Source organism: Panthera leo, chromosome C1, assembly GCF_018350215.1.
Source record: "Panthera leo isolate Ple1 chromosome C1, P.leo_Ple1_pat1.1, whole genome shotgun sequence".
In the NCBI taxonomy this organism is placed as follows: Eukaryota; Metazoa; Chordata; class Mammalia; order Carnivora; family Felidae; genus Panthera; species Panthera leo.
In genome coordinates, this window is record NC_056686.1 from 198,530,447 (window position 1) to 198,545,043 (window position 14,597).

General features: G+C 36.4%; 1 protein-coding gene across 1 annotated transcript in view; it reads right to left on the reverse strand.

Annotated features, from left to right (window-relative positions):
- ABCA12 (ATP binding cassette subfamily A member 12) overlaps positions 1-14,597 on the reverse strand; it is a 163,525-nt gene that overhangs the window by 50,630 nt on the left and 98,298 nt on the right. The window contains exons 20-23 of the mRNA XM_042948706.1: positions 12,221-12,311; positions 9,636-9,815; positions 8,733-9,048; positions 5,779-5,893 (exon numbers count right to left, since the gene is read on the reverse strand). Of these exons, the coding sequence (XP_042804640.1) occupies positions 5,779-5,893; positions 8,733-9,048; positions 9,636-9,815; positions 12,221-12,311 (702 nt within the window). The remainder of the gene's footprint in view (positions 1-5,778; positions 5,894-8,732; positions 9,049-9,635; positions 9,816-12,220; positions 12,312-14,597) is intronic.

The window sequence follows — 14,597 nt, forward strand, 5'->3', positions numbered from 1 at the left end:
AATTTATATTCTTTAATAACTCAGTAACATCCCTAAAGGCCAAGGCATTTCACCAAGGTAGAAAAACAGATCAGCATGATATGTTTGAGCATTAACTCAAAGGGATTCTGAAAGCTCTAACGTCCCCTGGATCTTGGTTGTCTCAAATTTGATGACATGTTGCAATTTGTGGGAACCTGCATATCCTGGTACCTGGTTTTAACAATACATGATTAATGCTAAGCTTATGAATCAACAGTCCATTTTTAAAAAAGAACAAAAGAAATGCTCCACTAAAGCTTTATAATCTAGTATTTCAGGTAAAATCAAGGATTTTCAATGTCCTCCTTCTTTAAACCTAACTTGTCCAGGAAGAAAAAAAAAAAAAAAAGGAATGCTGCTGAATCTTTTGCTCTACACGCAAAATAGTGATTTTTACTTTCTGCCTTTGTAACTTATCACATTTTGATAACTCTGCTGCTCCTCTTGTTGCCATGGAAACAGCTACCTGACTGCCAACAGTCTAAGCTGTGGGCCTTAAGCTAATCACCACTGAGAAAAAAGCGTGTGACTTTTTCTCTTAACTTTGCCCTCTTCCTCACCCTCCTCCCTCCTTACTGCTTCTCTCTTCCCAGGCCTTCCTGCTCTTTGCAGTAAAGATTCAACTTATGTTTCCATAGGAATGGAAGTGTGGGTCAAAGTAAAAAACTCAGCATGGAGCAAAGATGTACTATGGAAGGTTTCCTCCATTTACTATGTATCTATCATTGAAAACAAAATTACATTTCAGTATGAAAATACACCTCACAGGTCTTATCGAAATTTTTTCTCTGCACCCCAACCAATTTGAAAAAATTACTGTGTCATGTTTGATGACTGCATTTCAGAGACACGTGCCTATTCCAGTATGATTATGATACGTTAGCTCTTTCATTTGCCTTTCTTATTTGTATTTTGAGGTTTAACTGAGTTCATAATTAACTGGAGAGTTATGGGACCCATATAACTACTCCAGAGCTGATACCCACCACCTAATTTCATGTGACCTATGTGAAAAATACTTTTCCCCAATAGCAGCGTATGTTAGTAGGAGACAATGTCAATTTATTTCACAAGGTGAATATAAAGCATCTAGGACATGAAATAAAGCTGACTTTGGTGTGTGTAAACATGTTTTCCTTTCCCAACAATTTGATAGCTGCAATATAAAACATTTTTATAACTAGAAAATTCTCCATTTATAGCTTATTAAAAGATAATCTGGCAAACCTGAAGACCAGGACCAAAGGTGTTTATCCCTGTAATTTTGAAATTTTCAAGATTTGAGATCAGATCCCTATTCCCAAGAGTTGGTAAAAGTTGGAGGGTGATCATTGCTTCCTATGGACACAGACTGAGCTAGGTGCTTCCAAAAGTGTTCACTACTTAACATTCTAGCATGAAACTTCAGTGTTAAACTTCAGGATATTGTGCCATGAGGAGAACAGCTGTTATTCATAAAGAGAAAGAGCAAGGAGAGCATGTAAGTCATCCATAAATTATCCAGATTCACTGCCAACATCGTTATAATAAATAAGACCAAACCTGCTGATGGAAGATGGCCCACCGAGAATCTCTGGCTATGCTTTCCTGGATGTCATTAGTTGATCCTCAGAGTGACATATGTCAGGTGCCAACTTTGCAATCAAAGAGTCACTTGTCTCAAGCCTTCCAAACCTGCCTGAAGCAATTCATCAGCATCTCATAACCTGTTGCTCAAGGAAAACCCCTGTACACAGAGTTTGCTTCAGTGGATGGCAGAAAATACTGAGAGCAGGTTTGGCAAGATTTTGGGTAAATGTGTTGCCACATTCAAGAGAAGCTTATGCACAGGAACTGACATTAATGCTCTCAGGAAAAGAAATCACAAAGATTCATGTATTTACTTGAATCTTCATTCAATTCAACAAGAATGTCAAGCACTAATTTATAAGGAATAGTAACATTTCCTACCTCAATTAAAATTTTTTTCTTAACAATTATTGTTTTTTAGTAAGATATAAAGGGTGTTGTGATCACTACTTGAAATGTTCCAAATTCCTACTACCGCGATGGATAGTGTCTATGAAGAAGGCATAAAAAATGTTTAAAGTGAACTACTAAAATCCCGTCTCTTCAGACCACAGATATTTTAGACTACCTATCTGAACTGAGAAAGAACAACTCCAAAATTTTGTCTCCAGCTGAATATAAGCACCGAAATCCCCATAAATGACTTAGATTAGATAGATGAAGCTAACCCATAAATCAAGAAAATAATGTGCAAAAGTACTTCTCTGTGTGTTGTAAATCAATTTTTGTAAGTTTTAATATTTTAATTTTTAAAAGCAAGGAACACAGAACAAAACCACGAGCATTTCAAAATAGTTTTTTTTTTTTTTTTAAACTACTGGATTAATCTCATCAACAAACTTACTGGGCATTAATATTTGTACTAATTCCTTTAACAAATTAAAGAAACTCACCGGAGTCATATCATAACAAGGTCAAGGATTAATGGCTTCATTGAAATAGCAACTAACTTGGTTTTCTTACCCAGATTTAAGAGCAATTACAGAAGGAAAAAAGTATTTTTTTATCCTTTTTTATTTAATTGGAATGAGAAGGACATAGGGAATTAAAAGTTTAGTACTTACTGAATATTAAAATGATGGTATTAAAACATGATTTTGAATCTCTGGTAACCGAGGAGATTTTCCATCATCATTATCAAAAGTCCTTAAGTGTCTATGCCACCAAAATAAGATAAGAGGGAAAGCAGCTATGATGTGGAAAAGCATTGGTTCAAAGTCAAGACACTTGAGTTCCAGTCTCAGATGGATCACTAACTAGCCCTTCAGTTTTCACCAAGTCACCTCCCCCTGGGCTCAGCTTTTTTCCCTCTAAACAGGAGGACATAAGATTAGAACCATGAGCAGTAGAGGAAGGCTGACCAGGAGGCATTGAGCAGGAGGTGTCCATTCCACATCTCACAAATAGATGGCATTCCTTTGAATTTAGGACACCACTGATTTTAAGATGTGCCATTATTTTTACATGGCACCAAAAAAGAAAAATCACCACCAATTAAATGGTGACACCCTATCAAATGCATCCCAATTCCAGAGGCTTTAAGAAGCAAAGGAAAAAAAAGTATTACCTTAGAATTGATAAAATATGGATAACTGAATGTGGCAGTGAGAGAGTCACATTCTGGAAGTGTGTGCTGAATTAGGTCTAGATAGTAAGGCTTAGTGGAAGGGATTGGGCCCAAGTGAGTATGAACTGGAAGACTCTAAGCCTGATTCTCTGATCCCAAGCTCAGTGATTTTCTACTGTATGACTTTGAACCCTGAGATCAAGTAGTTGAATTTTGAAAGTAGATGCACGCAAAATGAAGACACAAAGCTACCAAACAGAAACCAGTGTGCCATTAAAAAAATATGTCTTTCTTCAATTGAGAAAGAACTCTTAATTATGCTTTGATTTAAAAAAAAAATTTTTTTAAAGTGATGTGCTTTAATACACACACTTATATTTACTGTGTGTTTCTACCACAAATTCTATCTTTAAGGTAGGTATTTATTTTGAAGTAGAAAAGAACTCAGTATCTATCACAATTTTCTACTTTAAGGTTTTCCTTTAATCTGTGAAGATTCACTTCTAAGTACCAGGAAACTGAAAGAGAAATATAAGATAGGAGTTTGCAACCAAAATTCTGCTTTAGGGCATGGATTCAAGTTTCCCAAAGGATACAAAAATGCTGATTTGAAGGGACACATGCACCCTAACGTTTATAGCAGTGCTATCAACAATAGCCAAATAATGGAAAGAGCCCAAATGTTCATCAACTGATGAATGGATAAAGAAGATGTGGTATGTACGTACACACACACACACACACACACACACACACACACACACACTAGAAAACTATTTGGCAATGAAAAAGAATGAAAGCTTGCCATTTGCGACTGTGTGGATGGAACTGGAGCATATTATGCTAAGTGAAATAAATCAGTTAGAGAAAGATAGATATCATATGATTTCACTCATATGTGGAATTTGAGAAACTCAACAGATGAATATAGGGGAAGGGAAGGAAAAATAAGATAAAAACAGAGAGGGACACAAACTATAAGAGACTCTTAAATACACAGAACAAACTCAAGGGTTGCTGAAACAGAGGGTAAGTGAGGGAAATGGGTTAAATGGGTGACGAGCATTAAGGAGGGCACTTCTCAGGATGAGCACTGGGTGTCATATGTAAGAGATGAATCACTGGGTTCTGCTCCTGAAGCCAAGACTACACTGTACGTTAACTAACTAGAATACAAAAAAAAAAAAAAAAGAAAGAAAAAAGAAAAAGAAAACCTTTCTAAGTTGGAATTAAGAAACTATCACACACAGTTCTGAATACAAGAAGGCTCAAACCAGTTGATGAGAGGTTTAGCAAATTGTAATTGAAATATAAAAATGCAGCTGTGAGGATCAACCAGAATTCAAATAGAAAACGTAAGAAGTATAGGTTCAAACTCTAGAACACCCCTGGAAGCCTGATGCTGAGCTAACAAAAACATGAATCAGTAATTTGTACCCTGTAAGGAGAAATAATCAATTGCCTGGAAGCATTGGCAAAGTAAGTCTGAAAAGCACAAGTGGACTAACAAGTTACTCTAACCTCATTATTTCAGGTTGTCAGCCAGGCCTTGCAATAATTACTGTGCCCCACTTTTGAAATGTTCTTGCTTTCTTTTCACTCAGTGAGTGTAAGGATTGACTCATTACAGGATGAGCAGATAAAATAATTTTTATTCCAATACAATCCCAAAATCACACAGCACTTTTTCATAAATTCTAAAAAAAAAAAAAAAAAAAAAAAATTCTAAAAAAAAAGAAGTAAGCTATTTTGGATTTGGAAATAATGACGGGGAACATGCTCAAGAAGAGACCATGCTTTACATCCCAGGCCCTGTCTTTCATCATTATATTATTAACCTAGTCAGTAGCATAACATGAAATTCTTAGTCTCTATGAATCATGAGTCAGTGGAAGATAGGAGAGAAGATAACTGAAGAAGACAAGGCATACTGGAAAGAGAATTTGCTTATTGAGAGCTGAAACAAGCCATCTGTCTGTCTATGACTATGTCTGTGTCTACGTCTATATATCTATATCTAAATTCGTTTGGACTCATTTAGTTACCATGCCAACAATCTTCCTGCCTTACTAATTATTACTGTTATTATTTGAATTTCCTATAGGAATTTCATGGGCAAAAATTACTCTTAGGATTATAAATTGAACTCAGATTTTACTCAGAATTATTTACATTTTGTTTTTTAGAGGCACTTATAACATGATTTCTGCGTAATTTTTTAAAACAAAATATTGCTATATCAGCTGCCTTTATGATTCATAAAATATTTTCTTTTAAAAAAAATTTTTTTAATGTTTATTTATTTCTGAGACAGAGAGAGACAGAGCATGAGTTGGGGAGGGACAGAGAGAGAGGGAGACACAGAATCAGAAGCAGGCTCCAGGCTCTGAGCTGTCAGCACAGAGCCCGACGCGGGGCTCGAACACACAAACCGTGAGATCATGACCTGAGCCGAAGTCGGTCACTCAACCGACTGAGCTACCCACGCGCCCCAAAATATTTTTCTTTTTAATTCATGAGGTATGGGTCAGGCTTTCTGATTTTGTATAGATATGATGAAAAGCATACTAATTATTATACAAATAGATTTTATTTATAATAAAAAGAGATTCCTGACATACCTCATGAAGCCGGAGATCTTTCTCATAAACAAGTTTTTTTACAAATGCAGCTATAAATACAACCCAGGCAACCATGAGCACAATTGGAAGAGAATAAGAGACACTGGTTAGGAAGCTGCAAAAAAACAGAAACAAAAAAAAAAATTCAGCGACCCTAATGAATATCAACTGTGCAGATTGTGATATACAAAAACACATTCCCTCTTACAAATTATAATCCTGCTGTGAAATTGAGAATAGTCATTAATATTATTCCTTTATTTATGAAGTATGAAGCTGACTTAACAGTAAGCCTTTGATTTTCTTGCTGTATTGTTGCAAAAGTAAAAAAAAAAAAACCTCTGGATTGTTGGATAAAATTACCCTATTGTTTAGAGTGTGTTTGAGTATGTCCTATCTAGGAAAATAATTATTACATAGATATAATTTCAAAGCTCAAAACCCTTCTGTCTAAACTAAATTCTTATCTAAAAGGCAGATTTAAAATTAGATGATGATTGGTTTATCTAGCTAAAAGCTATATCATCCCAAATTACTGTATTTATCTACTCTTTGGATGCTCATAGTTATTATTAAACTAAATTTCCCAAAATGAAATAAAATAAAACTCAAAGCATTCAATTTAAAATGCGAACAAAGAACTTGGATTCCTCAAAATAATGCTCCAGGAGATGTTTCATAAACAGTATATAAATGACTTTTCTGGTAATGTGTTAAATTAGGCAGTCACTGGAAGACTTCATCAGGCTCCAAATGTATTCTTCCGTGGCCTGCCCATGATACCAGAAAGTTCCAATGCAGTGTTTCTCAAAGTTAACCGTGCATCACAATCACCTGAAGGGCTTACTAAACCACGGATTTCTGAGCCTTACCCATAACCTTCTGATCTATTATATCTGGGGTGGGATAAGGAATTTGCATTTTAAACAATTTCCCAGCTGATGTTGATGTTGCTGGTCCAGAGACCATACTTTGAGAATCATGGTTCTGACATTACTCACATGTCCATGGGCAAATGAGTAGTTTTCAATGAGAAGAACTCTAAATTGATCTGCTTTCTGTAGTAGGCTCCACTGACATTTTCACTTAGAGAAAGGCACCAAGGCTACTCCCCTTTTAATCTATAAGGCTAAGGAATTACCTTCAAAGGTCCTCATGAAAAATGCAAATATTAATGAAACATGACATCACCATCATTATCACTTTAGCATCAGAAGTGTATTATCATCAAAGATAGGAGGGTTTTGTTTGTTTGTTTTGTTTCATACGTGTGTGTGCTGTTTTTTTGTTTTTGGTTTTGTTTTTTTGTTTTGTTTGTTTTTTTGGATGGAGAAGAGGGTGGGGGCCATATCCATTTTTTTTGGTTCCTGGGAAACTGTCTGGCATGGCTTAGGCACTTAGACAATATTTGTTCAATGAATTTTCTCTTGGTTCTGGTCCAGCCCTAATGGTGTTTCTGGCTCTAGAATTAGGTAAAGGGCCTCATTCATTAATAACAAATTCCGTAAAATGTTTCTTCCAGTGATGGTGTATTTTAAGATTGGTTTGGTTTAGGTTTGGTTTAATATAAAGGAGAAAATTCTGGTCTCCTAATCGAAAGACCACTGAGTTACCGGCTATACAACTATGGACACGTTACTTAAGCTTTCTGGATTTTAGTTTTTTCATCAGGAAAATACGGTTGATGATACCTCATCTCACTTACCGTACTAAGGTTGTTGGGTAAACAGAGGAAATAATATATGTGAAAGCACTTTGTATGCAATAAAGAGTTGATATGTATATGTAGGATATTATGACCATACTCCCATGAAGAATGCAGAATATAGTTACTTTTATTCTTAAAAAGAAAATCCAGGTACCCACTATCCTAGGTACCAACATTTATAAGGGGGAAAAAATGAGCGGAAAATAGATGAGAAATTTTCTTTTAATTGAACCCACAGGTCTTTACTATTCGTGCCAGCCGATGCAGTTCCTACACAGTTCAGGCTGCAGAGAACTGACTGGCCTCCACAATAAGCAGCTAACCTTGACAACCCACTGGTGGAAGCCTCATCCGTCTCCCTGGATCGCTGCTGCACAAAGGGTTGCATCACCTCATTTTATCTACAGCTCTTGAAGCAGCCAAAGTAGACAGACACATTGATAGAAAGAAAAAAGAAAAAAAAAAAAAACAGAGCAGAGCCATCTAAATTGTATATAAACTGAGCAAATGGGCTAACAAGTGTAATTTCATTAAAGTAATATTCTGCCTCAAGCTTTTATGTAGGAGGATGAGGCTGACTGTGGTCAGAGTGGAGGAGCCAGCCAGCGCTACCCGCCTGGCAGACTTCTTGAACATTCAAATTCAATTGTCTAAAACATGATCTGTACATTTTTTGTTGATGTAGCAAACCATTTGAGATAAGGATTTCTAGCAAGTGGACTGGTAGTACCTAACATAACATAGTGTTAGATGGCATAATATTTATCTTAGAGAGTGAATCAATGATGTGCTCTATCAAAATTTTTCTTAAAATTGGTCATGGACTCACAGATTTTTAATAAAATTTGAGAGTTGGAAGAGATGTTAAGATTGTCTTGTTTAATCCCCTCCTTTCACTAGAGAAAGCGAAGACCAGTAGAGAGTGGGCAGCATCAAAACCGTGCAGCGATGCATTCAGGTCTGTAGTTTAATGTTCCTAATTCAAGGGCCATAGTCCTTGGAAAGCTAAGGGTTATGATGAAGAAAACCTGAATCATTTGGTAAGAACTTTGCCATCATTTTGGTAACAATGAGCAGCTGTAGTGGAGCTGTGCCCTGTACCATCGACCCTCTCCTGGAAGCAAGCTTTAGACAAAACTTTGGTGAAAGAGATCGCTTTCATTTGATACATGTGAATGAATACATAGAAATGAGTGCTCAAAAAAGTGGTTGACTATTAAAAGAGGCTAGAGCTGCAGAGACTTACTTGTCTTTCATGTAGCAGGGATATGGAATTGCTTGGACCTGGACTGCTATTTCCTGGGAGTTTCTTCCAGTCTGCAATTCAATGATTGCTCTCTCAATACTATCCTGTAAGTAAACAAAAGCCCTGCCATAGATCTGGTTATGTGATGGAGAATTGTGTGGCCCCGGGGCCCAAATCTTGGTCCTTATGCTTCTTGTGGTCTGTGCAGTCTTGAGACTCATGCGGATGGTATATTTTATGACAGGAGGAAGAGAGACATTTTCAGAGTCATAGCCTCTATGCCGACTTCTGTTAGAAGGAAGCTTAAAAATAACACCTAAAAATAAAAGGGAAACAACAGCATAAAGGTTATTTTATGGTTGACATTATTCATTGTTTGGAGGGTACACTTAGGGGGCAGCCAAACAGGCAACTGAGTTTGTAATGTGACAGTAAGTTCAGGCTCCTAATTTACAGGAAAGATGGCTAATTGGAAGTGACAACTTCAGAGACTCAAAGCAGGAGTTTGAGAATATAATTACAAACTAAGTGGTCAGATTAAATAGATCACTCTAAGCCACTTACTAAAATTAAAACACGCACGCACGCACACACGCACACACACACACACACACACAAATGAATAATCTTGACTGATTATGAAGATGGACTCAACTTCACCCCATAACTATGTAATCCATTTCAGTCTCAATTCTAACCATGCCAACAAAATTACACATTTGTTGAAGTCTCCACGGACAATATAGTTGGTTTACTACATGAAAGGTTCTCATTTCTAAGGACATCAGAGGGGACAGTGACCCCCCAGACTACTTTTCTGAGTTCTGGATGAAAGGGGTGAGGAAAGAATTTGGCCAATTTTAGTACAAAGAGAAGCTCAAACTCTAGTAGAATGACACTTACTTCCAAAGAGTTCGTTGCTTTTGTAAAGCCTTTTAGCCTGTCTCTCCATCTCATCTATGCTTTTTGCTGCCTGAATACGGTCATATAATACACAGGAGGAAATATTTACTGTCAGGGAGGACAGTGTGTTGAGATGATCAATGAGGTCAATGCTGTTTTCTAATTTCAGCCTTAGAATATCTAAAAAAGCAAAGCAAAACAGACAAAACACATATTAGTTGTATTATAATGTTGTTTCTAATAGTACTGAGACAAACAAAATACTGACTTTTTGGTATATAATAACCATTATACTAGATTATGAGTAATAGGAAGTTGTAGAATTTGCTCCAAAAATATCCAGTAACAAAAATAGCTAATAACACATAGGAAAATGTATCCAGTTGTTCAAATATTCATTGAAGAGTATGTTGAGCTGGTACTGATATAGTAGACCCAAGTTCAAAGAGTGGTACAAGCCAATTTAAAAGTATATTCTGCTACAATTTAAGTAACCAATGACTAAAGGTGAATAATTAAAAATATATATCTACATGTAGTCAGGAAGAAAACTAGTGATAAAAGTTTTGAATAAACAGAAACACTTAACTTCATTCAGGGAATGTGAATGTAAGAATTTAAACAAAGAAAAATCTATGTAGAGTGTATAGAACAAATAAACTATGTCATTAAATAAGTTGTGCTACAGAATCATTTCTTAGGAGACTGTGAGAATCTATGCCACATAGTTAACAACTTTCTAAAACTGATATAAAACCTCAAGTGAGTTATGTTTATTGATATCTGTATTAATCTAGACAAAATGATCAAGTTTTTATTTCAGGTAATTACTTTGGAAGAAAGAGGATTTAATTGCTCTTCAATTTCATGATTCCTTATGAGGAAATCAACCGAGACAAAGGGTAAATATGAAATTGCAAGTTAATAAATCACTTGGCCAATTAAATTTTCACTGACTTGATCATCATGAATACCAAGAATGCTGTATCATAAATCCCTCCTCACAGAACCCAAACATGACTCTTCCAAACTCCAACGCAAGACTAATTTCTCACAGAGGGCAACTTCTTAAATGCATTTCTCATTAGAATTTAAAGTGAAATGGTTTGCTGGATATAGACATTGGTGGGGGAGGGGTAAAACTGTGGTTGAACAGTGGCCTCCAGCGGCCATTGGAAATTAACACAACACCAAGGATTCCTTAGAAATGCTGGCAGACAGGATCAACGAGCTATGAGGGTCAGTGCCCCACTCCCAATTCAAACTATATAAACTCTCAGATACTAAGTTGCATATACAATTACACAAACATCAAGTCTCACTGCTACATTCATTTTAGTCTATTTTTAAATTCTAGAACTCCTGTCCTATATTAAGAAGATAAAATTTATATAAAACTTTGTAGTATATTCCTGATATTTTGATCAAATGGTTTCTTACCCAAATGGTACTTTTAGAGAATAAATCCACTAGTATCTTTCCTTAATGAAACTCGGTCAACTATCATAAAGTGCACACAATTATACACAATACAAACATGAGCCTAATTCCTCCCTACTGGTTTACAGACTATGTCACTTCTGTCCCAGGAGCTTCAGGGAGGAGGGGCACTTGCTCTACTGCAGCAAAATTCTGATGCTCTCAATCCCTTCCTCATACTTGTGGTTGCATAGCAACAGTGAGTCAGACACAGACTGAATTAGATGTCTTGCATCCCTTAGGTTGAAGGTGGGGATGTGGCAGAGGGAATGCATAAGTTCAGACAGCTTCCTTTGATCCTCTTTGCCTGTTTCTTTTAAATGACCATGAGAGGAGGATCCAACCTTGAATACTGATTTAAGTTTATTTTCTTTTGAATCTCTTCATTGCCTTTGTTTTGCTTCTGCTAACTCAGTAATTTCTTCCAGTTACATTTTGGGTTAATCAAAGTGATACTGAGGCCAGCAGAGATAAGATGTTAAATGTAACTGGAAATAAACCATTTCATCTTCCTTTGTCCTTAAGGACTTGCTTTTCATCAAGTTGCTGGGGAGGTGGGGGGGACGTCCTCTTACTTCTAGCAATCTACCAAGTGACCAATGACTATAGGAATACATGAAGTATATGCTTGTTGAAACTAACTGCAGACACTGGGTATGTGAATAGTTATTACTACTTGTAGTAATACGACTATCTGGGAAAAAGATGGATAGATATGTCCAAGATTTTACTGTCCTTAGAATAACTAGGGGCGCCTGGGTGGCGCAGTCGGTTAAGCCTCCGACTTCAGCCAGGTCACGATCTCGCGGTCCGTGAGTTCGAGCCCCGCGTCAGGCTCTGGGCTGATGGCTCGGAGCCTGGAGCCTGTTTCCGATTCTGTGTCTCCCTCTCTCTCTGCCCCTCCCCCGTTCATGCTCTGTCTCTCTCTGTCCCAAAAATAAATAAAAAACGTTGAAAAAAAAAAATTAAAAAAAAAAAAAAAAAAAAAAAAAGAATAACTAGCTAAAAATCAAATGCAGAAGAAAATAAAACGTTTTCAAATGCAACCATGTTTTTCACATTCCTGACATGACTAGTGAATAAAAGTTTTGTAACTCTGGACTTACCGAGTTCATCGATCTGTTTCAATAGTTCAACGGCATCAAGTCCCACAGAGAATTTCACAAAAACTTGCACAAAGGGGTTCCTTAAAGTATTCTAACAAATAACAATAGGGAATCAGTTTCAGTACAAGAAAACATGTTTAATCATCATCTGTCTAACAGCATCTACAGTGAAAGGAAGTAACAACCACCCGGCATTATCAATGCAACACCTTGCAGTGCTCACATACAAATCCTTAGAAAGGGAGAGAAGGTGCGTGGCTGGTAATGACTAGAAAGGCTGGGTTTTTCTTGTTGATAGACACAAATTAGTCAGCATGCTCCTGTGGCCAGATATGACTCTAATTATCAACATTAGGAAATTACATTCAATGTAACAGTCCTTTTACCCACGGCTATGACATCATTTGTTTTTTGATATACTCTATACACCACTGTAGTGGTTCATGGTTGAATTTTGTTCAACTAAAAGAAACTGATACAACTTTTAAAAATTGTGAAGTCTATAGGCACCTGGGTGGCTCAGTCGGTTGAACGACTTCGGCTCAGGTCATGATCTCATGGTTCATGAGTTCGAACCCCACATGGAGCTCACTGCTGTCAGTGTAGAGCCTGCTTCCAATCCTCTGTCCCCCCTTTCTCTCTTGCCCTTCTCCTGCTCATGCTGTCTCTCTCTCTCAAAAATAAATTTAAAAAATATTTAAAAAATTGTGATGCCTAAATGGAACTTCATATCACAATTGATTGGTGCAAGAGTTCTACTACTTCCTAGCTATGGGCTCTCAGCAAGCAATCTGCTTTTTCTAGCTTCATGTTACTTTTCTGTAAAGTAGAGATGAATGAGTCATCAGAACATTCAAATGTAAATTACTATAATATCATTTATCATTGCAAAAAGCACAATTATGTGAACATGGAAAAATAAACTGACGATAAATCTTTAAATTTCTCTATCTCCATGGAAAGACTGAAAAATTAAAAAAAAACAAACCTCAACGCTTTAACATATAATGATTTTATAGCTATCTTCCAAATTAGGAGACATAGCTTCTACCACTCCAGAAATACAGCCAGGTAACACTTGTTGAGACCTTACTGTGTACTGCACACTAACAGAGTTTAGCTTAATTTTCTCACAGAGTTTTCCAGAACACCTTGAGGTCCCTTAAGGACACAAAATTAATAAGGGCCAAAGGGCTAAAGGGCGGAAGACAGAGAATTCAACATGATTAGAGAAATGCTTATCTTATGTGTTAATTCATGGCCATGTTTTTATGGGAACCAGACTAAAACTGGTTTTCCCTTTGGAGAACAATCCAGGATCACTCATCATTCTGTCCTTCTTACCAATATCTTCAGTTTTGTTACCATGGAGATAAAAGGTTAAGAATAATATGTATGAACAGAGCATAGATACAAGAGAATTAATTCACTAAATCCATAGATGCTGAGGGGTAAGGGCAGGTGACAGCATGTAGACTGACGGCTATCACACAGCTACACACCATGATAACCCAAGTCCTCTGAAGTCTATTTACCAGGAATTAATTTGTGCATCCTGGAAAAACTGAATTAGAGCACTACTAATAAACAAAGCACTGTGTTGCAATTCAGAGAAGATCCACTGAGCCATATCTCCATTCTCCCACCACTCCTTTTGCGATCAATCCTGTGATGAGTGACACTATTTTTACATGCTTTCACACATATGATCCTCACAAATCTGTGAAGTGGCTCTCAGTATATTCATTTTAGAGATTCGTAAACTGTCGATCAAGTGTCTTATGTCATTTGCCTCGGGATTCACATTGGCAAAGCCAGGTGTTATGCTAAAAGCCTTAAATTTCAAAATCTGTGTACATTTGCATAAATAAGTTTTTCCTCAATAATTGAGAATAATGATTTATTTTTGGTCTAGAGCAGAATCAAGTTGCTTCCATTAGATGATGGTCCCTTTATGGACACAATCACAGAATTTCTTCATAGCAAATTATTGCACTTTGGAACTATTATGCACAGATCATGTCTTTTGTTAATTCACCGCTTTAGCCACAAAACTTTCCTTAGTGAAATGATATGTGTAGGGTTTTTTTTTTTTTTTTTTTTTTTACTCCACAGAAAAAGAGTTAAAGGAAAAAGAGAACAATCTTCCATTTAGGAAAACAGATAGGTCAACAAAGTACTATTAAGTGCTTTGTTACATAAAACATCCACTTGAGCCTACTTAAAATTAGAACCAAGTTTAATAGTAAATTGTGGGGAAGATGTCTGATGCAAGTTTACTTTTCTTATATTAATTAAGTTATTAAATATCTATTTCAGAAATGTATTTTATATTATAATATAAACTTTATATATTATTTATGATAAAAGCCAGATT